The 26,164-nt window shown below is 39.1% G+C and overlaps 1 protein-coding gene across 1 annotated transcript in view; it reads right to left on the bottom strand.

Annotated features, from left to right (window-relative positions):
• DENND1A (DENN domain containing 1A) overlaps positions 1–26,164 on the bottom strand; it is a 228,893-nt gene that overhangs the window by 94,156 nt on the left and 108,573 nt on the right. The window contains exons 6-10 of the mRNA XM_026860635.1: positions 25,934–26,003; positions 24,719–24,799; positions 22,440–22,493; positions 15,601–15,711; positions 7,594–7,694 (exon numbers count right to left, since the gene is read on the bottom strand). Of these exons, the coding sequence (XP_026716436.1) occupies positions 7,594–7,694; positions 15,601–15,711; positions 22,440–22,493; positions 24,719–24,799; positions 25,934–26,003 (417 nt within the window). The remainder of the gene's footprint in view (positions 1–7,593; positions 7,695–15,600; positions 15,712–22,439; positions 22,494–24,718; positions 24,800–25,933; positions 26,004–26,164) is intronic.

The raw sequence follows: 26,164 nt of genomic DNA, 5'->3' as shown, positions 1-26,164 counted from the left end.
GTTCTGCTTCCTTGGGAATTCCACAGATGAGAACCAGAACATACATCCCAGTTCCTGGACAGAAATTTTCACCATACACCATGATACACGCTCAGTACGTATGGATTGCTGCTCAGCTACGGAGTATTTTTGTTTGTCTTTTTGCCTGTTTTATCTGTGACAAACACTATCTCTTTCACCCACAATTCTTCATGGCCACATTCCAGGAGCAAGAAAATACCCAGTAATTTTATATTCAAAGTATAAACCACTGGTTCAGCTGCCAGCTGCACAAATGCTCAACTTCCCTGTGTGCCTGGCTATGCTGCTTAAGACTCCTCCAGCATGCACTGAAATGAATGTGTTTCTAATTAAGTAGTTTCATGAACACGACAGCTTCAATCTCAAAAATACAAAGTCTGAACCTCGGCAGGAAGTCTTAAGACTGCAAATGTCTCATCTAGTGGAACCTTGGCTAATGTAATGAAAGGAAGCAGGAAGAGTGCAGTATTCCAGAAAACCAGCCATTTATTAACGTGTCCAAAAGTAGAGTCTGACACCAAGCGCAGGAAAATCTGAACCTGTAAAAGTTAATTAACTGTATCATGTCCATTTTTCAATCCTCCAGTTTATCAACAAAAGAATAAGAAGAATGCCTAAACCCTTAAAACCACGCACCCTTGCTAAGATCCTAAGGAGTTACAGGAAAGACAGGGCTTAAGATACATGGATCAGCTTTAGATGCACTGAACCATCTTTTCAATTTCCTAGTGACAGACGTTACACGTAGAGGCAACACAGCATATAAAACTACTACAGGGACTGCATAAAGGCTGCAGTAACCCGACTTCAGCAGTGTTTTGAAAGCTGTTATTTCTTTAAACTTGCACTGCTGAACATTGAAGGACTCCAGTCAGGTGCTTAATGGGCTGTAGAGTGCACACACCTGGACAGACAGGAGAAAGCAGGAGGGACAATTTGATATTACAGAACTGCAAAGAGCGGTTTTAGCATACCCACTGATAGGAAACACAGCTCAGGTTTTGCTGATCGAGATGAAAAAAGGAAACTCTGAAGCAGTAATTTGTTAAAGCATAACGTGCCAGTTTTGCAAAATATTTGTGTTTTACAAATAGTTGCAGAGATTTCCATGAGGGCATGAGGCAGAGCACAGAAGATGACATCAGGTATTTCTCTGAGAAACATTTAACACCTGAGTGAAGAACGGGATCAGGGGGCACTGGGACACGGCTCTGGTGCAGAGATGACAAGCAGCCAAGGAACAGGCTATGAAGGGCTCCAGAAGATCAATAGCATGTTTGATGCTGAAGAAAAGATGAGGAAAATAGAGGGTAAATGAAGAAAGTTGACAAAACCATACAAAAATAAGTCCTGTAAGAACTTTTTCAATGTTTATAAACAACTGTTTGGCTTACAAAAGTCAGAGGGAAAAGACTGACCGGTCAGAGCTTGGGCAAAGATGCCTGGAACCACACAGATGAGTAAGAACGGCCACATTTCAGACATGAAGCAGAAGAAACAAATCATTTAGAAATGGATTAGATCTGAAGACTAACAGAGAATTTCCCTGATTATGGGAATATATGAAAAGAAATTAACTCCGTTTTATCCACAAAAGCCATTGGTTGTAAGGGCTGAAAGGCGCCAAAGAGGAGTGACAAATGGGAGACATCCACAAACCTCCCAGCAGAGAACCCAGGGAAACACGTGCAGGCGTCAGTCTGTGTGAAAGGTGACAGGCGTGGGGAAAGCGGATCGGGGATGCACCTGTGGAGCACTTCTTTCTGAAGGTGCGTTTGTGGGAAATTTGTTTATTCAAAACTGCTTTAAAACAACCATGACTGTTCACCATCCGAGTGTGCATCTTAAAGTGCTTTCTCCACAGATAACAAAGATCAAATTATCTGAACACTTAATTTTATCAAAATTCATCTTCTTTGTCACTATTGATCACTATTGGTCACTTTGACACTTGAACAGCAAAGCAAAAGCAAAGGTATTTTAAGAATAATTCACCGTGATAGCTCCTTATACTCATGATAGATCCTTATACTCCCAAAAGGTTAATTAAGCAAGCTTCATAAATAACCTCAATAAAATATAATTCTGGTAAAAAGCATAAATATTTCAATAAAATCTATCAGAGAGATTATATTCCTCTGTCATCACATCAATCTAACTGAAAAGGAAACGCACCTAAAAGTAAACGTTGAAGGTTCACGTCAGGCTCCATAAATTGCTTCTATCACCATTTTCCTTTATCACGTGTTTATCACATGCCGTCACTTAAATTCAGGTTCCAGCCTGTCCCGGGGAACGCTGGGTGCCTCCTCTGCCCCGTTCAGAGCACACAGTAAAAGTTCTGCCCAGCTGCTATTCAGGTCCTGAGCCATGAAACGCCCAAGCAGGTTTTAACGTTTTGGCAGGTTAGATGGCTATTTACAATACTTTTACGTGAACTTCACTACGACTCACTGCTCGTACGAGCAGGAGAAACACTGCCCAAGCTTTAATCCTCCTGGGACCCACGCAGACTAAGGACTGCCCTTCAGACCAGCCTTTACCCACTACTTGACACTTCCTCAGTCCTGAAGCTTCTTACAACCACAACTACTCATTACTCAAAGTTGTCTGATGGCAGCCAATATTCATTAAGCGCAAAATTAAGAAGTATCAATTTCGACTGTGCATATTTACTGCTTAAACAAAAAGCCTGCCTAAGTCTTTTGGAACAAAGAGAAAGGTTATTACTCCTCTCGTGCTACAGTGGTTCCTGATGCAACCAGTGTTATTTATAATCAAATGAGTTATATAGGTAAATATCAAATCATTAAAGTAGCAATGCATAAGCATGAATATGGATATTGTGGACTTAATGGCTATATATTGCCCATTTATTACAGTTGCATTTTTACAATTTCTTTAATTCGTTTCCTTAGGCTAACTAGAGACCTCTTAATTATGCTCCCAAGAGGTGGGCAACTACTAATTGGAAGAGAAGTAGGTGAAATAGAGGGACATTTCCTCTTAAGTGAAAAAAACCCACCCTTAAAAAATGCTGCAATTCACCAGAAAAAGTAATATAAAACCCAAGGATCTCAAACAGGTTCATAGTTTACAGCTACACAGGGATTTGCACCATTTTGCTTCATTGTTCCAGGAAAATTGATTAGATCACATTTACCAAATTCGAGTCTTGATGTACAAATACTGACTGAATGTGTTGCTCGTTCACACCAGTAGTACTTTACTCTCTAAGGGAGCCTCCTGATTTCTCTTCAGATTACTCACCGAAATGCAACAGAATTCAATCTGGAATTTATTGGGGTAATTGATGCAAATCAGAAACTTGACTGTATAAATTGGAACGATGTGGAAAACATACAGCTAAGAAACCAGAAGAGCAACTACAAGAGCTTTTAGTGAGTACACAGATGTACCAGGCTAAATCGAAATGCCTACCGAGAGGCTCATGAGGAAGGAATCATTGTTTCCTGAGCAGCAGGAGTACTCGCCCTCCAGTTACCCCCTCCACCTACTTACAGGAGCATATTGAACTATATGCAGATTTAGAAAACAGCAGAAAGGGAGTGAAAAAAACCTCCTGGAGAAAGGGACAACTGCACCAATAGAAACGTTTGTTCAGCAGCTGTGCCAGGGTGCTCTAAGGAGGTGGCTCTCAGAATATATTAATGTTGGCCGCTAAGTAGCCTATCTAATATAAAAGACTGTTTCAATCACCACAGAAAATATACTGTTGCTTCTGGTGAAAGCTCACAGAATAACCCGAGTGACAATGCTCTGGGACTTAGAGGACGTAGTAAGCCCCGTTACCAGGTCAGCAAAGACAGGTTTTTTCTTACAGGCTAATTTTAAACACAGACACTGAGCGCAAAAAGGAAGAAAACAGACACAGTGGGAGTGTTTTTATGCCACATGAAAAACAAACTGGAAGTAGTAGTGAGGAAAATTCGTAAGACTGTTTCTTTCACATCAAGAAATGTTTAAATTCCCAACAACAAAATAGATGGACAAGATCTGGCCAAATTTACTTAGTTGTATGTGCTTGGCTACTGATGCTTGGTGACAGTATCTCATTAACCAGTACTTTTGGCACCTGCTGGCATGTACTTTTAAAAAAAACAAACCCCAAAAAACAACCAGCAGTGCTTCATATGTTCCCTCTGTTGCTCTGTATTCAAAGGAACAAGCAATTGTGCATTAAGGTGTGAAATCTAATGGTAGGATTCCCACCAATTTCTAGTCTCCTCCACCCCAAATCTTTCCCTGGGCTGAAAATATATCAAAGAATGGTACCTAATTAAAAAATAAGAATAAAGGATAGCACTCGTCCCCTTGCTTCCCCTCTCTCACCCTCCCACCCTCAATTAATATAAATGATAGGGATCAGATGACTGAAGAAATTCCAGATACATGTACACGGTACCACACCGCTACCACTGACAAAGAGCAAGTGCATCCAAGACAAACATTTGGAAGATACAGTCTTTTGGCATTTCCAATTCTGTGGTTAGGTTCGTGAATGAGGAATGCAGGTGAACGTAAATATTAAGATTAAAAAAATCCTTTCAAGAGGGAAATGGGAAGCAGCTACCAGGGACTCTCCACACCCAGCCTGAACTTCCTCCTACTTCAAGGGTCTTCAAGTGGCAGGAGAAGAGTTAGTTATTCTACCCATTCGCTCTCTGCGGAGAGCTATTCCACCTTTCCGTGCCTCTGGAAAGATCCAGTAGTTGTTGCATTCCCCGTCCCTCCCCAGGCAATACAACAAATTTCAAATTTCACAACCATGGAGCTGTCAGTGTATCAGTCGGGACCTTAGAAGTTTCCTTTATATGAAAAGTTTCCACTGTGACTCAAATGACTGAAAGCAAATCATCTCAGGTGGAATATACTTTTTTTCCAAAAGCTTTCAAAGATCACAAGTAAAACAGTCTATGTACCCTCCTGTGATTTTCAGATAAGCAAGAGAAGATTCAAAAGCATCAGACAACAGAGGCAATAAACGGACACAGTCAACTGAATGGACCTGATATTTTGTATTCCTAAGAACTGAAAACTTCTTATTACTTTAAATTCTGTTTCCATTTCAACTCTTTACAATTCTTAAGTAATATTAAAACAAACAAAAAAAAGCAGACAATAATTAAAATCAAACTCATATTAAATAATCTCAGGTCATTTCCCTTAAGAAGCTGACTACCAATAAGCAATAATATCACCTTAAAGCAGAGAGCAGGGAGCTGGTTTCTCAGTCCTCCTAGACAAAAATGACATCTCTAAGTTCACATGGTTACAAAAGAGATGGACTCTATTTTGAGAAATATATTTATGGCACAGAAATTGTTGCTAAATTGACTTATTCAATCACGGTGTGCGTAGCTACCTCTCCAATTAACGTTCCTATCTGGCTAAGGCAATCAGTTGTTGTATTTGTGAGCAGGCAATTACAATCTGCCTAATAATTGTACATTTTTTAATCATACTTTTCACACACTAGCTGGCTCATTCGTTATATGGACAGGGTGTTATGCCATGAAAGAATTCATTCAGTAGAGCTCAATGACTTGTGCCTTTATTTCCTCGGGTACACTGCCCAAGTGTTTGCTTTTCGCACACTTCTGCTCCCCAGTGCGGGATCTGGACTTTGCCCCTTTTAACATGTCTTTGTCAGAAAGTCGATGAATACCTAATCTCCAAACCCAACGTAAAAGCCTCTTGTGGTCCACACGGTTGTCCTGAAAACTCCTAGCAGCATGCACCTGAAGGAAAAGCTGGCGCAGCAGCCTTCACGTGTTAATTACACATGCGAAGCCCATTATGCAGAGAAAGGGCACCTGCTGGCAGTGCAAATGGCGAGGATCTGCCCTTCCTGGGCAGGGAGTAAATTGAAGGTTCATGTCGACAGGAGAGAAGAGTTTTTAGGTTCCGTTCTGTGTATCCTCCACATAGGCACATACTTAACATTTACATCACCTGCAGTGGAACAAGCTTCCTTTAAATCTACATGTTTCAGCTCCCAGCACTTTGCTTAAAAATGCAAGTGGTCCTGGCTGGTTCCTTACTCTTGCTTAAACGCAGAGAAAGCGTCACCCGGAACACGATCACTCTGAGGAAACAAGCCAACCTCCACACTAAGCCACACTTGAAGCGTGGTATCGTATGGCACAGTAAGTTTGTTTTTTTTCTGAGGAGGACTTTTTAAAATGCTAGGGAGCAGAGGGAGGCTCTTCTTAGGTTTTCAAATCATTCCCAAAAGTGCTTTAAGCACCCGACTCCCACAAACATTCCCGCTAGGCAGAGCCCTGCAAGGCCCTGCCAGTGAAGGCAAAGGCACCGAGTCCCTCATCCCTTGGCTGCACGACCATGCAGCAGCAGGTCCACGTTTTCCTTGCGCTTTCCTTTCACCTCAAGGCCTGTAGAAGCCTCTCGTTATCTTTCACATCCCTCAGTTTGACTCCAGCCAAGCTCTGGCCTTACTAACTCCATCCCTGTATGTCCAGGCAACAATTCCATTAAGTCTCTAACGTGGCTTGCAAGTAACTTTTCTAGGAAGCCCGAGGTAAGGCCACTCTTTCTGGGTGAACTTCACCTCCCTGCTACGTACACAGCGGGGATAAAAAAGGGCAAGTCACACACAGAGCATGGGAAGCAGTAACTATCAGCTGGGCAACTAAAAGCAGCATCATCTTAAACTGCCTCTCTGTTAACTACTCAGAGTGCTCATGCACCATTCCTGTGCAGAGCAAAGGGGAGAGAAGTCATGGCTGATGGGGCTAAACTGCTCGACTCTGCCCTGGAAAAGAAAGTAAAAACTGAGAGGCTGTCTGAGGGGCATTGCAGACAGACTTCTAACCACGGAGTCCCAGGCACCGGCCTGACGACACGCTCACCTGCAGAGCCCAGCACTGAATAAGGAGGCTCCTCAGGCCACCTGGACAGTGTGGGATCACAGAACAGGTGGGAAGGAACCTCAGGTGGGCAACTGGCCCAAGCTCCTGGTCGAAACAGAGCCAGCTCTGCCATTACGTGGGCTGTACCAAAATCGGTTACATCAAAATAATGACTAAGCTCTTGAAAGGTTTATATCCATCCCCCTACATGAGGTAAATACCATATTCTAGACATGGGCTGATTATAAATGATGACTGCAGGGAAATGAACAGCTTCCCCTTCACCCCCAGTAAAAGTTCAGGAAAGCAGAAAAACGAGAATATCTTCTCCACTGCATCCTCTACTGTCGGGAGTCTCAATTCAAATTTTAACATTTAACACAGATACGCTGAAAACAGATTTTAATTACACAATATCTAAGTTTGCAGCATTCCATAGTAACCACTCCTATTAGCGTATTTCAACATGCTGATAGACAATTATATCTTGCCATGAAAATAATTTTTTTCACTCACTAGTTGGTTGCTTCCTTAATATGCCTCTATATTTTTAGAGTAACAGTTGCATCATAAGAGGACTTAAGACTTACTATACGGAAATGTGAAAACTGTTGTGAATCTAAGTGATATATATACATATATAAAATATATATACATACACACATATATATAGCCTTACCAACAGTAGTCCAATAGATGTGGGGGCAGAACAGGAATGTAAACATGCTGCCAGAACATCGGGTAGAGCATAGCTGCAGACCCATGAATGCAGGCAGTTAACTGAAAAACACATATTAAAACAGGATCATAAATAAGACAAAAAACAAGCTTCGAAAGGTAAAGTTAGAAGAAAAATAAAAAAAAAAAAAAAAAGGTATTGGAGGGTGAAGCATGACTGGTTTATGGTGGTTGTCATTCGACTGACTTTGTAAGCAGCTGCGAACATGATTCATTCAACAAACAAAACCTCAAAAGAACACCCAGTGTTCTATAAGCAACAGAAACATGGAAATGAAAACACAAAGAGAAATAAAAAATATTAAAGGCAAATCCCCCAATCCTGGTAATCACCACCCATTAAATATCATAAAACTGCACTGAAATTATAACACAAACTGAAAAAATATTTGAATTCAGGAAGATACAGTGTGAGTGGCATACGTTTCTGAAGAATACATCATATTAAACTCAGTGATTAATTTTTATTATTTAAAACAGATTTTTATCTACTTGCCCTTCGACATTTGATCCACTGAATTTCTCAGTTACATTTTTTAAAACTCATTCAGAATAGTTTTGATGTTGGCAGGTACTGAATGAAAAAAAAAAATCACAAATAGCAAACACAAGTGCCAGTCAAGCCATGGGGAGAATCCTCACAGAGCTTTGCAGGAAATCTCTCAATCCCATTTCAAACAATAATTAATAATTTGGAAAAGAAGATAAGCAGGATATTCGTCAGAATCGCTAAGGATATTAAAATGGAGAAGGCAGTAATCCTCAATAAGGAAATCCCAGCAAACGCTATGGTCAAAATATCATAAGAAGAGGACGTGAACACACAGATATTTGGGAAAATAGAAAATAAATAAATAACTCCGAACACTCATACAAATAGACACATACAAGGAAAAGACTAAGAGGTGACAGGCAATCACACCCACCCTGACAGTGTTGTGCAGTTTAGAGTGTCTTTTAATCTCAAGTGATACCCAGCACAAGGACCACGATGTGCTTCACTTGAGGATCGTTTTCAAAATGTGTCTCACGACAAGAGCCTACCAGTTATTTGAAGGTATGATGAAACCGAGCATATAGCACTGGTCTGGACAAGAGGAGGGAGGAAGAACACTGCTTACAAATACCAAAAAGACAAATTCTAAAGGACTGAGGTCCTTGTGGGGGCCTGAAGTTGTGTGAGATGAAACTAAGCAAAGACGACTTGTGACATTAATCCTAATCCAGTTAGATGTGAGGTAACCTATAAAAAAAAAAAATCCTCATTATTATTAATTTCCATTCAGACAGACTGAATGATGCACCTCGTCACAGGGAGCCCACGACTGGCAAAGAAAATGGTCTAGATGAGCTAATACAGTCTCTTACGGCTCCATGTCGGGGAAAATCAGCTGCAGCTCAGCGCCAAAGTCTGTATGTAATTCCAAGGCAGTTTCCTTAAGTAACAGAACGGGTTTTCTGATTAAAATGCAGGTCATTAGGCAAGAAGATGGAAGGCAGGGACATGCTGTATGTGTTATTTTTAAGCCTCTGAACAATTCAGATCTGGATAAGCAGTGAGAACGCACCGAGGAAGATGGATTTGGGGGGAGAATTACTGTGCTCCCCTCCAGTGTGGTTCGGCTAAGAACCACAGTGAGGTATGAGCTTTTGCAAGCAGGTGTTTTTCCCAGCAGAAAAGTGACTGTAAAGATGAACTGAAATACTTGCAATTTACAGCTTAAAACAGACACAGATTTTTAAAAATCATTTAAAACCTGACCCAGTACGCCAGGTGTAAACCCACACGGGACCTCAGTGATAAAAATTTCAGACATAAAACCCCTCAAGTTGAAAAGCCAGAATTTTAAAGCTATACCTTGTACCTAGTTGCGAGATATTGTTCTTGTGGCTAAAATATGTGAACAATCTGTCTGTTTAATAGTGGGTTTGAGTTCAGATCATCCCTATCACCGAAGGAAAACCCAAGGAAAAGAATGGCCTTCTAAACCAGATGAAAAATCCCTTGCCTCCCAGTGTTCTGTCCAACAGTGGTCGACACAAATTACTAAAACCACTGATTAACACATCCATCAATAAAATTGGTATTTCCCGTTTTCTCAGTCCCCACCAGCTTGCAGTTCACACTTCATGTGCCAATGAATTGAAAAGCGCTGCCCTGCCTCTTCATTTTGAGCCTGTTCCGTCACAGCTTTAATGTGTGCTCTGAGCTTTGAGCGTTTTGAGACAAAAAAAAAATATAGATAAATAAAAATCTCCTCCTCATCTTCTAAGGGCCACACATGATTTTCTGGATTGCTGTCAAGTTCACTGCCTCCTTAGTGTCTTTATCAGGCTGAGCGAAGAGCTCTAATCTACCCAGATTTTCTGAAATGAGAGATTATTTTGTATATTTGCTTGTTCTTGTTACCCTTCTCTGTACTCTTCACTGGTTTACTTTATCATTTTTTTTTATTTGGAGTAGATAAGAACTCATGCAATATTCACAATGTGGGCAAGCCATGAACATATCTAGTGGCATTATGCCCTCTTTTTTGTCTCTACTCCCTTCATAATAATTTCTTGGCTTCTAAGTCTTCAACTGAGTAATAAGCTGGCATTTTCATAGATCAATCTCTCTTTTTAGAAAAAACTCCAGCATCTCTTTCCGAGTGGTAATAATTACTTCAGTTATTCAGACCATGATTGCTTACACGGTTACAAGTGTTTCCTCCCATAATCACCGTTTCCTATTTATCCATGCTCTGCAACAGAATGACAGCTACAACACTGTCACCCCTTTTTAAAAACTGTGTTTCATGAGGACATCGAACTGGTTCCAGTCAGCACTACTGGACTGTTTAGAAACTCCAGGATTAGGAAAGCTGGTAATTTTTTCTCACTCTTAACTCCCTCAACCTTTTAGCGAGTTGTTTACCCTCAAGAGGATCAAACTCTCCTATGTCATGAAAATTTAATAGCTTTGAAGAATTCAACACTGTTGAATCTTACCTAAATTTTTAAATATTTTTAAGATTTAGGGCATGGATTTCTTTTGCAAAGGTCATATTTACTCTTCCCCAGCAGCCTTTGTCTATGAATTCACTAGTTCTAGTCCTCATTGTGACAGGCTTCGAGTTTTTTCATAAAAAAATAGCTCCAAGAACTGTAGTTTCTTTAAGGGAGAATGCTATCACACCCAACTTTCAACTCCAAAAAAATTTCTGAAATAAGATCTTATTCTTCAGGTTCATATCTCTTCCTCTGTTCCTTTTTCTAGAATCTAGTTTGATCTTATTTTCTTCAGAATTCAGCAGCTGCATTTTGGTGTGCAGCACTGAAGCTTCTCTACACAGTTGCTCACTGTGGTACAGTAGCGCCACTTACCACGACTGCAAACAAAAATCTATTTGCATCTCGGGTTTCTGTCTTATCTATTATGTCCATCTCCTGGCCTGTATTCCTTACCAATTCCTTACCATACTGAACCATAGATAATCTGGCCAAAAATTTTCATGAATCAGTGACATTCGTCTGCACAAATAGTACTGTTTCATCTCCATCCATCTTTAACACCCACTTCAGTATCTCCACAATTTCACTAAACTCTCTCAAGACATACTGATAAAAATCTGGAGGTACAGTCTCGTCTGATCCGCCTTTTCATATCCCTTGGATTTTCACTTCTGTCTCCCTTGAAGGCTGTAGTCACTCCTCACCTCAGCACTGCTGGATGTGGCAAATGTCAAAACAAGAGGGTGCACAAAGCTCAAAAGTACCCCAGTGCTGATAACGTGTTTCCGTAAGCGAGACTAGGCAAGAATGCCAACTAGATTTGAACCGCCATCCCAAGGAAATGGCATCTTGGAAGCAGACAGGGTCCAGGAAGAATCTGAGCAAGTACCTGTATATTATTTTATGGTCCATATGGGATGGAAATATTAGTATGTTGGGTCACTAATTAAAGCAAAAGTTAGGAGCTACCAAATCTTGAATTTATTCTATATGACTCACAAAAAGATTTATCCCTATCCCATTATATTTCAACTTATCTTTATATTACTCCTACTAGAGATGATGCTCCTCTCTCACAGATTAGATGAAAGGCATAGCCTAGCTCCAAAATATGCAGCAGAAAAAAAGGGCGTGCTTTCCCACTGTAGTTTTTCCTCTATATTCCTAAATCCTTTATGTTTTCTGTTTCTGTTCTCCAAATCAAAAAGATGTCTGGAAAAAAAAAATATTGTTTAAAAATTTAATTCTTACTTAAAAATCGTTTCTATGAGGATCAAATGGATCATTTCCTGGCATTATTATATAACATGGTTGCCGTTGTAGAGGAGTGAACTCAGGAATCCAAGAAGGCCCCTTCCAAGCCCCCCTCCCATTGGTTTTAAAACTCAGCAAGAAAAGATTAAACAGACATAATGCTCAACACTGCAGACATCTGAGCAGAACCTGTCACTTATTTTTGAGATGTACTCCCACCTTGCTATCTGGCATGAATTCAAATAACATACTACCATGGGTAAGCACCAGCACTGTCCTTCAACTCTGCCAAGATAAGGGCTCATAAAAAAAGAAATAGCATATTTGCTGGAGACCTCACCTGATTAGTGATTGCCATACAGAAAACAAGCACTTAATAATAAGGCAGCCTGAGAAATGCCCAACTGTCAAAACTATAGGAATCCTGCATTTTGAAATAAGATTAGTTCCACTACCTCAGCTTCCTGCAGCTGTTGCTAGAGAATGTAAAAAGATAGCTGTGTAAGACAGACACCAACTCAGTAATTCACTTTTCGCAGTTTTGTATTTAATGCTCTAAAAAGCCTTATTTGAGCAAATGAAATCAATGGGATTTTGTCACACATCTAAAAGTGATCAACTGATGCTGAATTACAACGGGCCATTTTCCAGTGCATTTTACTCTCTCCCCCGATGCGTATACACTGCACGGCTTTGCAGATGCACTACGTGGCTACAAACGTGCAACATATCCTGGCAAAAATGACCACCTTTTGTGTGCCTGGAAGATCCTTTTCCTGCATTACTCAGGACTAAAGACAAAGAAGAAAGCTTAAGGCTGAGCTGCGCAGGAATTGAAGTGGGCTGTTGCAAAGGCTGTGTATGAAGGTCAAGACTGGCAGGTCACAAGGACGGGCACAGAGCTCCTGGGAGGGAAGCGCTCCCACATTTAGAACAGTAGTTGTAGGACTGCTGTAGAACAAGAACTGTGCAAGCTCTGAGGCATTCTGCATCACAAGGACATTGGTGAATGGTATTCATCACAGGTTGTCTTCTCCTAAGGACCAGCATTTCCTTAGAGCAGGGAGCAAGAGGTTGTGTACCAGAGCTTTCCGTGACGTGGAAGAAGTGACACAGCAAGCTCTCAGCTCCCAGGAGCAGAGGAGCAGCCATGTCAGAATGTTGGTTTTGGTTTTTTTTGCTTTGTACTAACACTCAAAAAATAAAGAGTAAAATTAGGTAAAGGAATTCACTTCAGTATGATGGAGCCAAACAGAAACATCACAGAAACTCACAAGTGTAACTCTTTTCAGAGTCATCAGGCTTCATGGAAGCCACCTTTTTATAATGAGAGAGGACTTTCTGCTGCCCTTACCACAAATGGTTAACAGGGCTTGCTGTGGCTGGGCTGCATGAGCAAGTTATGATGGACCAGAGAAGGCTGGGTGCAAGGAAAGCTCTGCTCTCATTCTTGCAACAGCATGCTCCCACCAGCAGGTGGTCTTCTGCCAAGCACAAGGGTTTTGTGCATTTTGGTTCATATCTGGATTTTCACGAGTAGTTAGACCACAGAATACGTGAAGAAATTTAATATGAATAATTGCTTTAACATTTTGAAAAATTATCTGGAGTTTCCTTTTGTAGGAAAAAGAAAAAAATTAAGAAAGCAATAATTTTTCCATATTCAGTACACATGGTTTATAAAATAGCTAATAAACACAGCTTCATTCATTTACCTCTAAATCTTATTAAACTTGACTATATTAAGGATATTTTGAATCAAAATTTGAATTTGATATGATGTATTAGAGCACAGAATTCGTTCCACCATAAAAGACCTTCAATCCAGGACTTTTAATTTTCTTTCTCTTACCTGATATTAAATTCAAGCCTTAAGTATGAAGCGTGCCATGTGTCTCAAAGTTAAAAGAAATTACCCGCAAATAAGTGCCTTCCACTTTTTTGTTAAAAAAAAACTAAACAAGAAAAAAAAAAAACAACCAAACAAACAAAGAAACCAATCCCTCTCACCACCACACCACCCTCACTTTACTTTGAGAATTCGCAGTTTGGTACGTTTCCAGTTACAAGGTCTTGGCTTCCGCTGAGCACAGTTTGAAATAAAATAATGCAGCTTGTTCCTACTGCTGGAACATGCAGAGCAGAGCGTGCAGGCAAGGAATCACTGGCTCCGGCCCAACACTTCAAACCTGTCTTACACTGTCACTCCAATCTTGGAGCAGTTTATATATAAAGTTGTAAGATAAGAACACACAGTATGAATACCCCTCCCTACCTAAGAACCAGACATGCTTTTATCTTGGACAGAGGCAAAAGGAAGAGAAATAGCAGAAAGATAGGAAAGAAAACACAACCCTACTTGTGAAATGGCTCATTAAGGAAGGCAAAGTGACAGGTAAGTAATTCTTCTTCCCAGGCTCTGTCACAAAGGGAGAGATTAAACCAACCAACCACACAAATTTTGAAATGCTTTGGGTAGCCGTTCTCTTCTTTCCTCCTCTCTGATAATTTACTATTCTTTTCATTCTTTAGATTTCTGAAATAAACATTGTTCTTTTCATTTTATTCAATTACCAAGCCTGGATGTATTTTCCCTTATTTTAGTAGAACATTTGGCAGATGTAAAACCTTAACTTTTATAAGTTTTCTATGATATTCAACTTTATAATACTTAAATTCTGTCAGTTAAATGTGGAATTGACTGTAAACATTTAATAATTACGAACAGGTCCCAGAGATTACTCTAACTCTCCTAGTTTCACTTACCATTCAAACCAATACTGTAATAGCTATTCTGAGATTAAGTATAAAGTCTTACTCTCTCTCATTTTTCTGCCCTGTATTGACAGGCCATCCTTACATAGTATTTACAATTCCATGAAGGAGTTTTAATCTCAAACACAAAGTAGGTCATGGCCATACAGTAAGAGACTAGTCAGGACCATACAAAATGGAAATGGAAGCTTGTATTTTAGAAAGGAGCGCTCAAGTACTTAGTCCATAGCACTAGAAAGCACAATTAGTTAAACCATCTTATGCTCATCATTCATAAAGGAAATCGAATCAATACCCATTTACAGAGCAAACAGAACGAAAACTTAACATTTTCTTTCATAAAGAAAATCACAAACTTATTGACAGATAAACCCTGAAATGTATAACACAAAACTTTGCACTAAATCAAGCTGTGTGCTTGTTTTGACGTCCAGCCATTTGTTGAAGAGTACTCTGGAGTATTCAGTAGCTTTCATCTCTCAGACACTTGATGGAGCCTAAGTAGCATTAAGGCTACACCTTATCAAACAAAACTGCAAAAACGTGGATTGTCAATGTATTTTAGCCCACTCCTTCGGTCCATCCAGGGAAGGTCACCAGAGCATCCATCTGACAGCATCATTTACCTGTTTATTTTTCCTGTTGAGTAAATTATGAGAAAGGGACTTCACCAGGGCATAAATATTTGTACCTTTATGTACCAAACAACCCAAGAATTCCTATATCCAAAAAACCCTTTTGCATTTGAACATTAGAGGCTAACACAAGTGCAGTAAAATCATCACACAGAACCACAGAATTGAGTTGAGGTTGCACAGCTGAGGTTGGAAAGGGGACCCGGAGATGATCAGATCATTTCCTAGATATGACTGTCATTTTAAGAAAAGTACTGTGAATAGAGGAAATTATTCTGCATTTTACTTACAGTGCTCAGCTTACTACAACAAATGAGGATGCGGCGTTCATACAGCATACTGGCATAGAGATGCAGCATGTTGTTGACATCAACTGCTACAAAATACTCTGTCAGATTTCTCTGGGAAGAGAGAAAATAATTTTTGATTCATGATATTACAAAACCAAGTATCCTTAACAAAAAAAAAACAACCACACAAAACAGATTTCAACCTCCTATTACACTACATCCAGTACGTGGGCTGAACAAAAGAAAGCAGTATGTCATCTTCTGTCAGAATACTTCTAAATTGCAGTATCTTTCCCCTAACTTTTGGGGAGCTAGGTCTTGGAATAATAAAATTGATGATATTTCACACAGAGCTTCTTAAATACAAGATACTTCTCTGAGAAATGATATGTTCTGTCACTTTTATGGAAACTTCAAAGCTGCCTGATAAAGTGCCAAAAAAAAAAAATTTAAAAAAAAAATCTCATAACCCAACAATAAAACCAGCTCTCTTAGAGGACAATTCTAATATGACAAACTCAAATGTGAGTTCAGTCTATGCCAGAAAAATTCTGATAATTGGGAATACACATGGGCATTTAACACACGAGGTAAAAACAGTTACACGGGTTGTCTGAACTCCTCACGTCACGCACTTGGACACGTTTCCCCTCGGTGGAAGACAGAAAGCACTTGCTGGGTGGCTGGGGAAACAGAGGAAGGAAACAGAGAATTCTCCTCCTGAAAATTTCAGTGGATGCCCATCTCTAAGGAAGAATAAGGACTCAAGAGTCCAGTTTTATTTCCACGATCAGTATAAAGAAAATTAATCACTGTAGAATACTGTAAGCAAAGCACATTTGCAATCTGCCTTTAAAGTACAGCCAGGAAGACCAAGACACAAGCAACACCACTGAAACTTTACACATACACTTCCTAGGCAACACAGGGTTCTTCCATGCTTTTGCTGTGCAGAATATTAAAAAGTACCTATGTAAAAGTTATTGTAAAGAACTGAAATTCAAAGAAGAAAACAGAGCAAGCTGCAGAAGAAACTACGGTTAAGTCATCCCCTACATCATCCCAACAGCCAGCAACTTTCTCCACTCATCACTACCAAGGCAATCACCCTGTGCTGCAGTGCTGCAGTGGGGTGAATCTGGTATCACTGACTAAATATTTAAGATGTCTTCTAATAAACAGCTTAATGCGATCCCGAGATCTTTACTGGCAAAATTAAAAAGCCACCATGTAGGTAACTTGATCAAAACGTATTATGTTCTAGAATCAGGGGCTTTTGCAGTGGAAGGCAAACAAAAAAGGATTTTTGTATATAAAGGATATTTGTGCTTCTTAAAACATAGAAAAAAAAAAAAAAAAAAAAAAAAAAAAAAAAAAGGGTGTAGAAGAAAAGGTAATACACCCAAAAATGCTGAATTAGGGAATTTGTTTCCAAATAGCTTCTTACAGATATGAAAGGGTTGCTATATGATAAAGACAGTCTTATACAAAAAGCACATGCGAGAGCAAAATTAGATTAGTCATGAATTCAAGTGCAATCTTAATCATCGTTAAATAAAAAAGTGCAGAAAAGCAAAAAGCAAATATGATTTAGAAACTTAAAGAAGCTCAACAAAGCCTATTAGCACTTTTGACAGATCCAAAGATAACTCTAAAACCACCAATACTTGGCCTGAGAAGTCTGCCAAGATGCTTCATACTGTGCAAAAATATGTTCCACAGCTTGCCATCCAAACACAAAGAACTAAAGAAAAATTAAGCATTGTATTTGGAAGACTTTTGTACCAGTATGTAGATAGATAAAAACTGAGCTCATTATGGTTAGCTTCAAATGTGTTAATATAAAACAATCATTCAGGTCTTTGTTACAGAAAAGCTATAGCCGCAGACAGGTATATTCAAAGAAGAAGAAGAAAAAAAAAAAAGCCAACACATTTTGCCAAAAACCTATTAAACTATCATGTACTTTTTCTGTATTTCTCATCCCATCTGTGCTGATTAGCATGATATTTTTGTCTAAACATAAGCTGTCTTCTCTACGGCTCTTCTTCCCCCTCTCACCCATCTTTCAACGACGCCAAAACACAGTGCATGACGACACAATTACTGCAAATAGTGTGAATTAAGAATTTTTAAGTAGCACCGAACTCCCTTTGGTGCCACCCAAATTAGGGGCATGGCAAAAGGAGCACACGATCCCCACTTGCTGCCTGAGGAGGTGGATCCGCCTGTGCGTGGATGTGTTTATAAGGCAACAGTATCCACTAGCGAGAGGAAAAGAGACACTTTGCAATTATTCTTTCATCGAGTTTATTGTAGCAAAATACTGGCTTTGACCCACAAATGGTACCTTCAGGTGGAAAGATTTCTAAGGTTTTAGTCTTCTCTGCTCTCAGGAATTTGCCAGTGACACCTGCGAAGCATGTGGGCTGTATGGTAATGTATTGATACTAAGGAAATTCACGTGTTAGCTCTAAGTTTTATTTATAAGAAAGCTGTCATCTTTGAAGATGAAATTGGGACTTACACATGTATTTTGAAAGACATGTCTCGTAAGTGACAAAACCATGAATGAGTTAAATAAATACAAATGAAAGCATTCCAATTTGCAGTATAATTGTTGTATATTTTATTTCCTAGGATTTAAACCTTTCTTGGGGGGAGTAAAAAGTGGGATTTTCAAAATAAAGTACGGAACAGGTATCCCCATTCCTCTCGGAACTCACTAGGAGCGCTACAAAATTCCCTTACTCTCTTTTGAAAGTTCATGCGTAGACAATCATCTATTTGATCATTTGCTATCGAATATCAGCAAATGCACACGCACATTGACTTCTGAGCAAAAAAAAATAAATATTCATGTACTTCTCTTCCCCCACCATCTAATGAAGAATTTCTCACTGAAGGAACAAACCAATGAGCTCGCTCCTCTGCAAAGAGTGAAGCTCAAACATAGTAACAGGGATTAGAATCCACTTGTTTGAGTCTGCTCTTGAACAGCTTCATTTAAAGGCTTCAGGAAATGGTTCCTATTCGAACGGGTCAGCAGAACGGAGTCAGTTTTCCTTCTCCATTCTCCTACTGGAAATCCCTCATCTTATTTAGAAGTCTCTTTTCTTTGAAATATCACACATTCTAAATCTAACACGGGTTAGGTAACCTGGTGTGCAGCTAAGGCTCTTCTATAATGCCATGCTGTTGTTTAGGAGAACAAAATAATGAAGACAAAAACACTTTTATGGTGTAAATAGAGAAATAAAGGGGGGGAGGGGTGTGTTAAGAAAAACAGGTAGCAAAAGGCATAATGATATAATGAGTGAAAAATCAGGCATTTTGAAATATAGGACTCGGTGATACAAAAATACACCAGAAAATCATCGCCAAGAAAATGTCATCGTTTCAGCCTGCTAACTTACCTGGTATTTCTGAAACACAACAGATACTATTAGGAAATTCACAGTCTTGCACTGTACTGCCTGCAGTGAACCCAATTTATTTCTGAAGTCATAATACATTTACAAATCTTTCCTGTAACTTAAAACCTTTTGAAAAAGTGAATGCTTAGCTGTTACATAAAAGCATCCACGCTAAATGTTTTTGTGACTCATTAAACATATTGATCTGACAAAGTCAGATAATTCCAAGAAGTCTGTTAACATTCCATATAGAGTTCTGTGCAGGTCTCCATTAATCACTGCATATAACTTCAAAGTTTGGCATTACTAAAACTTGTGCTAATAAGGCTTTAAAAGTGTAATTGCTGATAAGATACACAGAATTTTTAATAAATCAGGCCAACGGATTTAAATCCACGAAGATTTATGCTCATTTAATGTGCCTGTATTATTTCCTAATATGCGTCAATTTTACATTAAAGTTGCATTGACAAAACCCTAAGAAATTACACAATACTCTTTAAATAAACCAAACAAAATGCCTGAGAAATAGAAGACGGTCAACTGCAACAACAGTTAGACCAATAGATTTGATTCTTAGTATTTCTCTTTCTCACGATGAGCCCTAGCTTTTGTAATTTGGGTGTATATATACATACGTAAGTACATGACTAAGGCATACATATTTGTAAACAGACTGAAGTGTTCTTCCGCTCCCGGAGGTGCCCTGGCTCACCCCAGACATGCAGAGTCCATCCTTCACCGTGACATCACCGCACAGGATACCCACATCGGAACACTCTCATTCCCGCTGAGGCACATCAGCACCACTCAGGGATTCAAAGAGGATGCTTTTTAGCATCACATGACACTCCCTCCCACGAAGGCTGAGCGTTCAGCTTTCAAAGGGTTTCCAACTCCTTCTGGCCCAAGGCCTCTGCTTTTATAACAGCCTTTGATTCCTGAGCATTCATCATGTCTCCTGCTCAAATGTTTTGGGAAGCTGACTCATACCTTTGAATACAAAGCGAACATCACCAGCAGACGTAACCAACAGAGCATAAATACAGCTATACTTCCTGAAGCCTTTACTACATACCGTGTTATTAAGCTGTTCCATATCAGTTAAAGCAGGCCCAAGGCAGATCATCTACTTTTCATCCCTGCCACTGGTTTCTTACCATTACTAGCTCATTTCTCTCTGCCCTTCAATTCGCCAGCCTGCAAAAGTGGAAATAAACTTCCCTTCCTTGATCTCCAGGTGATTTGAGGCTTATCAAACAAAAACTGTTAAAAGTTTGAAATGATTAGCATACAAGATATGAACATAAAATATAAACTCTATAAACAAGGAACTTCATGTCTCAGGACAGAATTGGATAGCTGGTTTAGATTCAGGAACTGACTCTTGGATTACCCCTAATGTATCGTATTTCTACAAAAATAAAGCACCTTAGAAAAAAAGGGCATATCTATTAAATTTACTGACAGGATACGTGTCAGTAGGAAAGGTCTACAACACAGAAAAGCTAGCAGCAATGTTTTAAAACAGAAACAAAAAGCCCCAAATGTTATCTGCTCTACAAATCATCCACAAATGAGATTAAATGTCTGGATGATTCCCTTTTCTTTCTTTCATGCCATAAATTGAGGTATATGGTGCTAAGGCAGACCGCAAAATGTTAGAGAAAGAAAAATGAGATGTCAGGCATAGAAATTTGGCTAAGAGACATAGTAGGAGCATATTAAAGAGTATTTAAGAGAGGCAAATGCCAGCATTGTCTTCCCACAGACCTATCATCTGGCTCGAAATCCGAGCATGCTGAAACACATACAAGACAACTTCGTGAGGCTTAAAAAGTCTCCAGAAAAGTGGCCCTAAAGAAACCAGGTGTGCTTGACATTTTCAGAAAGCCATCTAACAAAGGGATCATTTTTATGGGTCTCACATCATTCTTCCAGGAGGGTCTCACTGTATGATTAGCAGATCTGCTTTTTTCTACCTATATCAATCTGTCCATTACTACTTTATCCTTAATACGTTTAAGCTTTTAATCACAGAGATTGCCAGCTCTTGAATGCTACTGTGTAAATATGATACAGAAGGAAGACGTTATCGTAAAGAGAAGAATGACTCTCTGGGTGACTACAGCTTAAATACACCTTTAAAGCAAAGGCCCTAGATTTCATCTGAACCTGTACAAAACATTTAAGGAAGGACATACCATAGCCAAATTCTGACAGCATCTTAAAGAACAAGGCAAGTTAATACCAAAGTGGTACTTGATCTTTCTTAACTACTAGCAATATGGGTGTCTGAAACATCACTCTCCCACTGCAGATAAGTATCAAGTTTATATCCTTGCCTTGACTCATAAGTAGCCATAATGCTTTAATAAATAAAACCAATACCTCCTATTGAAACATTTTTTTCAAACAAATTTATTTCAAAACAGTATGCTATCTCTCCAGCAGGTCCCAACAGCTACTTCCCGAGTTTAGTTTTTAGGTTCAGTTTCACGGCGAACTCGGGATCTCACACATCAAGAAAACCAACAGAACTATGTAAACAGCGTGAGGTCATCAAGGGGAGAACGAAATGTCTCTCTGGATGCACAAGAAAAGAATTGCTTCTTTAGTTGTGAAATTAATTTTCTTTTAAAACAGCAGGTTTTTGAAACCTATGAAAGCAAACCCTGACTCAAGTTAGCTGTAAAGTTGAAATACCTCAGCTGACTCTTGTCTGCTTTTTGCTATAAAGTCTTGGTAACGCGGATGCAATTCCCTTCTACTGCAATCCTGCATTCTTATGTACAAGATGACTCCTGTAGTACTCACTCAAATGGCAATCACAAAACTGCCTTGAGATTACTTTCAAGAATTTTTCATAGGTTTATTTTAATTTGCCTGAAAATTCACGCACTAACACCATCATTGTTCTCTGAAACGCCACCGTACTGTTACATAACCACAAAATCACCATTCCTTCCCAATTTTGAGTAAGCTAAAACTAGAAATGTGTATTTTAAATTTCCTCACTTAGTAGAACTAAGATATCATGGAATGTTAACAGTAAGTAATAACAGAGTGGTGATAATAGTAAAACCTTTATATTTTTAAAATAAATACTTTGACTTACAGGTTAAGATAATTATGCTGTTAATTTCCCATTCATATGGTACCTTTTCTTAATTAAAACGACAAACATTAAATTCTACTATTACATTGTACTTCCAAAGGCCTGTTACTCATGCACGTCTGCAATTAGCAACACAGTGTTTTGTGCCTAATACTTATGATAAATTAATCATTTCATTTCAACATCTAGCAATATTTTACAGAATATGATCTATTGCTAGGGCAAACAGAGGTAATAATTGTTATACATTTTGCTGCTGACTTTAAACAGAAGCAGCAAAGCACACAGTTGTCTACAGTACTCACGTTTTCAGGTATACTGGGGAGTTCTCTGATGTCAGGCACAGTAAAGTAAGAGTGCTAAAAAAAGGGAAAATATTGATTATTGCAATATTGTCAAAAGCAATCTAAATTTATTGCTTTGTATTAGTAACAGCAGTAATAGCAGTTGCTCAGCTAAGTAAAAATGACAGAACATTTGTTACCAACTACCAGTGTGACTCCTTTGTCATGAATTTCAAAAGCTGGATTCTCGGATCACACTTGCAATATGAAATGCATTAAGATAGAAAGTATCAAATGCTCCTGAAAAGTCATATTACTTTTTTTTGTTCTTCAGAGACGCTGATACAGACAGACACACACAATGTCTGACATATGCCAAGGAAACTCCAAGGCAGGCTATAATTCAAGCCATCTTTCCAGAGCCCACTGCAGGTTGCATGACAGACTACAGGAAACAACAGCAAGCAGGTCCTTTGCTGACTTACAGCATCAGTAAGTTTCATTCAAGACTATGGTGAAGTTGTGGAAATTTAGTGAGAAATGCTTCCTAAAAGTCTTATGTCTGCTTATCCAAAAAATATTGATGAAGTTCGAGGTCACTTTTATATGCCTTAAAAAAAAAAAAAAAAGAACCAACAAACACAAAAACCCCGTGACATTTTGAAAGACTGTACTGGTCTCACTCTTTCATAATCCATTCTATTGTTACATTTTTTAATTGTCTGCATTCCAAGAGACCAGGTTCACTCTAGTTCCCAATCCGACCATGCATGACTTGCAGGATTCTTGGTCAGGGCTTTGGGAAAGGAAAGGAGAGAATGTGACTAACCTGCTTTTGTCAAACAGTGTCGTGTACAATTTATATTACTTTTAAAAAAAAAACACCCAGATTTTCACAATGCTTCTTAGGGCTACTTATTAATTACTTGAAGCTTTAAAGGCTGTTATATTCTTGGCATAGTTCCCCAATTGGCACAATTTTCCTGTATATATATCTCAGACATTTCAGTGCTTCATGAACAGTCTATAACCCGAAATAGCAAGCGGGTATAACAGCTACACTGAATATAGACACTAAATGTATAAACACCAATTTTTGCTTTTTGATAGATCACTGTTTTAGTTTGGTTGAAAAGATGCAATGCAAAGATACAGGAATAGTATATGCAACTATATCACATATAGGAACCTCACCCCGACCCCAAAATAGGCTTGTAAACAGCCAAAATAAAATGTGTAAAGACACCACGGCTAAGTCCCTTGGCTGCTTTTTTATATCCTTTCTTGCTTCATCGCCCATGAAATGTCTGAGACAAGGGGAGACCAGCAGCATTCCTTGAAACCACTGGTATGAAAAAAATGAAATATCCCAACTGATCGTTGCCTTTTGAGACAGCTCGTCCCCTTAAACAGAAATGCTGTTCATAAAAGCCAGCCTCAGGAGGACTGGGACATTTCTGCTGCCAGCTGGTGACCTAGCAAGGCCAAACAACTGTTACCTGTCGACTGACATTACAGGGTGAAGTGATGAGAGTAAGCTGCTTGTTGCCAAAAAGTACTTTAGGAGTAAAGGAAATGAGAGGGAGAAGAGAATTGTGGCTGCACACACCACTAGTTTCCATGTGAACTCTAAATGACTAATTGGCAACTGCAGCAATGTGCATCTTAAGTATCTTTTCACTACAGCTTCTGCAAAAATTTATTTGAAGAGAAAACCCCCCCAAAAAAATCAAAATACAATCCCATCAATAAAATCCCACATCTATTCTTTCAGTGCTTTTTGATTTATTTTCTTACAGGATATAAAAATGAAATAAATCCTTTTTTGTGCAAGTTTTTTTTTCCTTGGTGGGAGGAAGAAGAGAAGGAATCAGAAAATGGGATAAACACTTAGTACTCAAAAGGCTGCTGTGACAGGTACGTGACTGTTTGCTTTCCAGTCCTGAACCCCTTCACATACTTGCAAGATCTTGGAGTTCTGCAGAAGTGTGGGCAATAAATGTCATGTTGCTGCTCTGTGACCTCTCGCAGGTCACAGACGATATGGTGAGAAATTTCCATGGGGAATACACACAGTCTTCCTCCAATCAAAGAACAGCATTTCAAAGACATCTGAGGTTAAGGAAAGGGAAACAGAGGGCCCCAAATGTGAAAAGGGGAATTTCACAGCTCTGTGTCCTCACAGGAAAACAACATCTGTGTACCAAGTTCCAAAAAGGAGAATTGCTTTTGACATTCCTCTATTATGATATGTAATGAAAATTAAACACCTTAGTTTAAATCTCTCCCACTTCACTTACCACTCCAAGATGAACAGAAGTTCCTGGCTCAGGGATGGTAAGTTTATGAAATGTTTCTAAGAGCTCACTCCTTTGACTATCCTGAAATAAGAAGGAGGAAAAAAAAAACCACAAAAAACCACACACCAAAAAAAGGAATACTAAGTAGGCATTGCTATAACAAGCTAAACTCCAAGTTGGAAGGGCAATGTTTGTGGAATTGGGGGCTTAGAGAACTTGCAAGTGTAAAGAAGAATGTGAAAACAGATTTATACATTAGACTGTGAACAGAAATAAATGTAGTTTCCTCTGACAGCTGGGTTTTATAACATGACTTTTTTAGAATACTTTTTTTCATATGTATTTCTACGTATTTCTGCAACCTACTGAGTCACCAACCTATGCACTAGTCACTCAGCTCAGAGCAAGCCAGTTTTCACTGCAAGTTCTTTCTAACAACTCCCTAGCTGAGGGTAAAGCCAAATGCATTTAATCCATTTAGATGAAGATGTGATCCCAAGCACTTCTACCTCTAACTCAAATGATTCTGACAAATGTAAAACATATTTATTACCACCAAACGGTAACAAATCAAAGCAGCAACTTAACTGGGAAGATTTTACTTGTGATATTTCAAATACATGAAACTAGGCAATCATATAATGTAATTTCTCTGTATCATTAATTATCATTTATAAAACCTAGAAGCAAATTTTAATGGCTTAGTTCACTTTTTTTTTTCACGGTCTCAAGACTGAATGTTGCTTTGATTTGCTTTAAAATCAAAACATCATCTGAAAGGCTTAGGCTAGATGATGCCATGTGGGTAAGAGTTTTGCATCAGGAAGAAGTTTATATGATAAACGAACTTGGATAAGACATCTGTCCGACTCCTGCAACGCTGCCATGCGGGAAGCGCTCGGATGAGCTGAGCACCGTGAGTCTGCGCAGCACGGGCGACTGACCGCAGGGAAACCACCAACCTCTTGGATCCACAGCTGCACTCTTGGACTTTACCTCTCCCCAAAAAGAATTTAAAGGCCTATTTCTTTTTCAGAGGCACTTGTCAAGCTTTTAGCTTGGCTGAACATGAGCTTCTATTTTACTGCATCATACAGATTAATAATTCCCATGGTCATCTCTGACATGACCACTTCTTAAAACAGCTTGTTTCCATCCTCTCTTTCATTTGATATTGGGGCAGGGAAAAGAAGGGTTAGTGCTTTAGAATAATACCTGTCCTTTTGCTGAATAATCTGCCAAGACATTGAGCAGCTTATAAAAGACTTCAAACCATGGGAGGTAACTGGAAAAAAAGAAAGAAAAGCATACATTTAACTTGCTAAATCTCAGTGTATCTTCACCATACAGACGCACCCTAACAGCAGGCTCCGTCCAGCAGACGTGGCACTGTATCTGTAAGGAGAATGCTGCCAGAAGGTTGAAGCATCCCTTTCCTCCGAGGGC

This window comes from Athene cunicularia, assembly GCF_003259725.1.
Source record: "Athene cunicularia isolate RWA chromosome 17 unlocalized genomic scaffold, athCun1 chr17_part1, whole genome shotgun sequence".
NCBI classification, from domain to species: domain Eukaryota; kingdom Metazoa; phylum Chordata; class Aves; order Strigiformes; family Strigidae; genus Athene; species Athene cunicularia.
The sequence above is the reverse complement of the archived record's forward strand: the minus strand, read 5'-3'. Positions and strand labels throughout refer to the sequence as shown.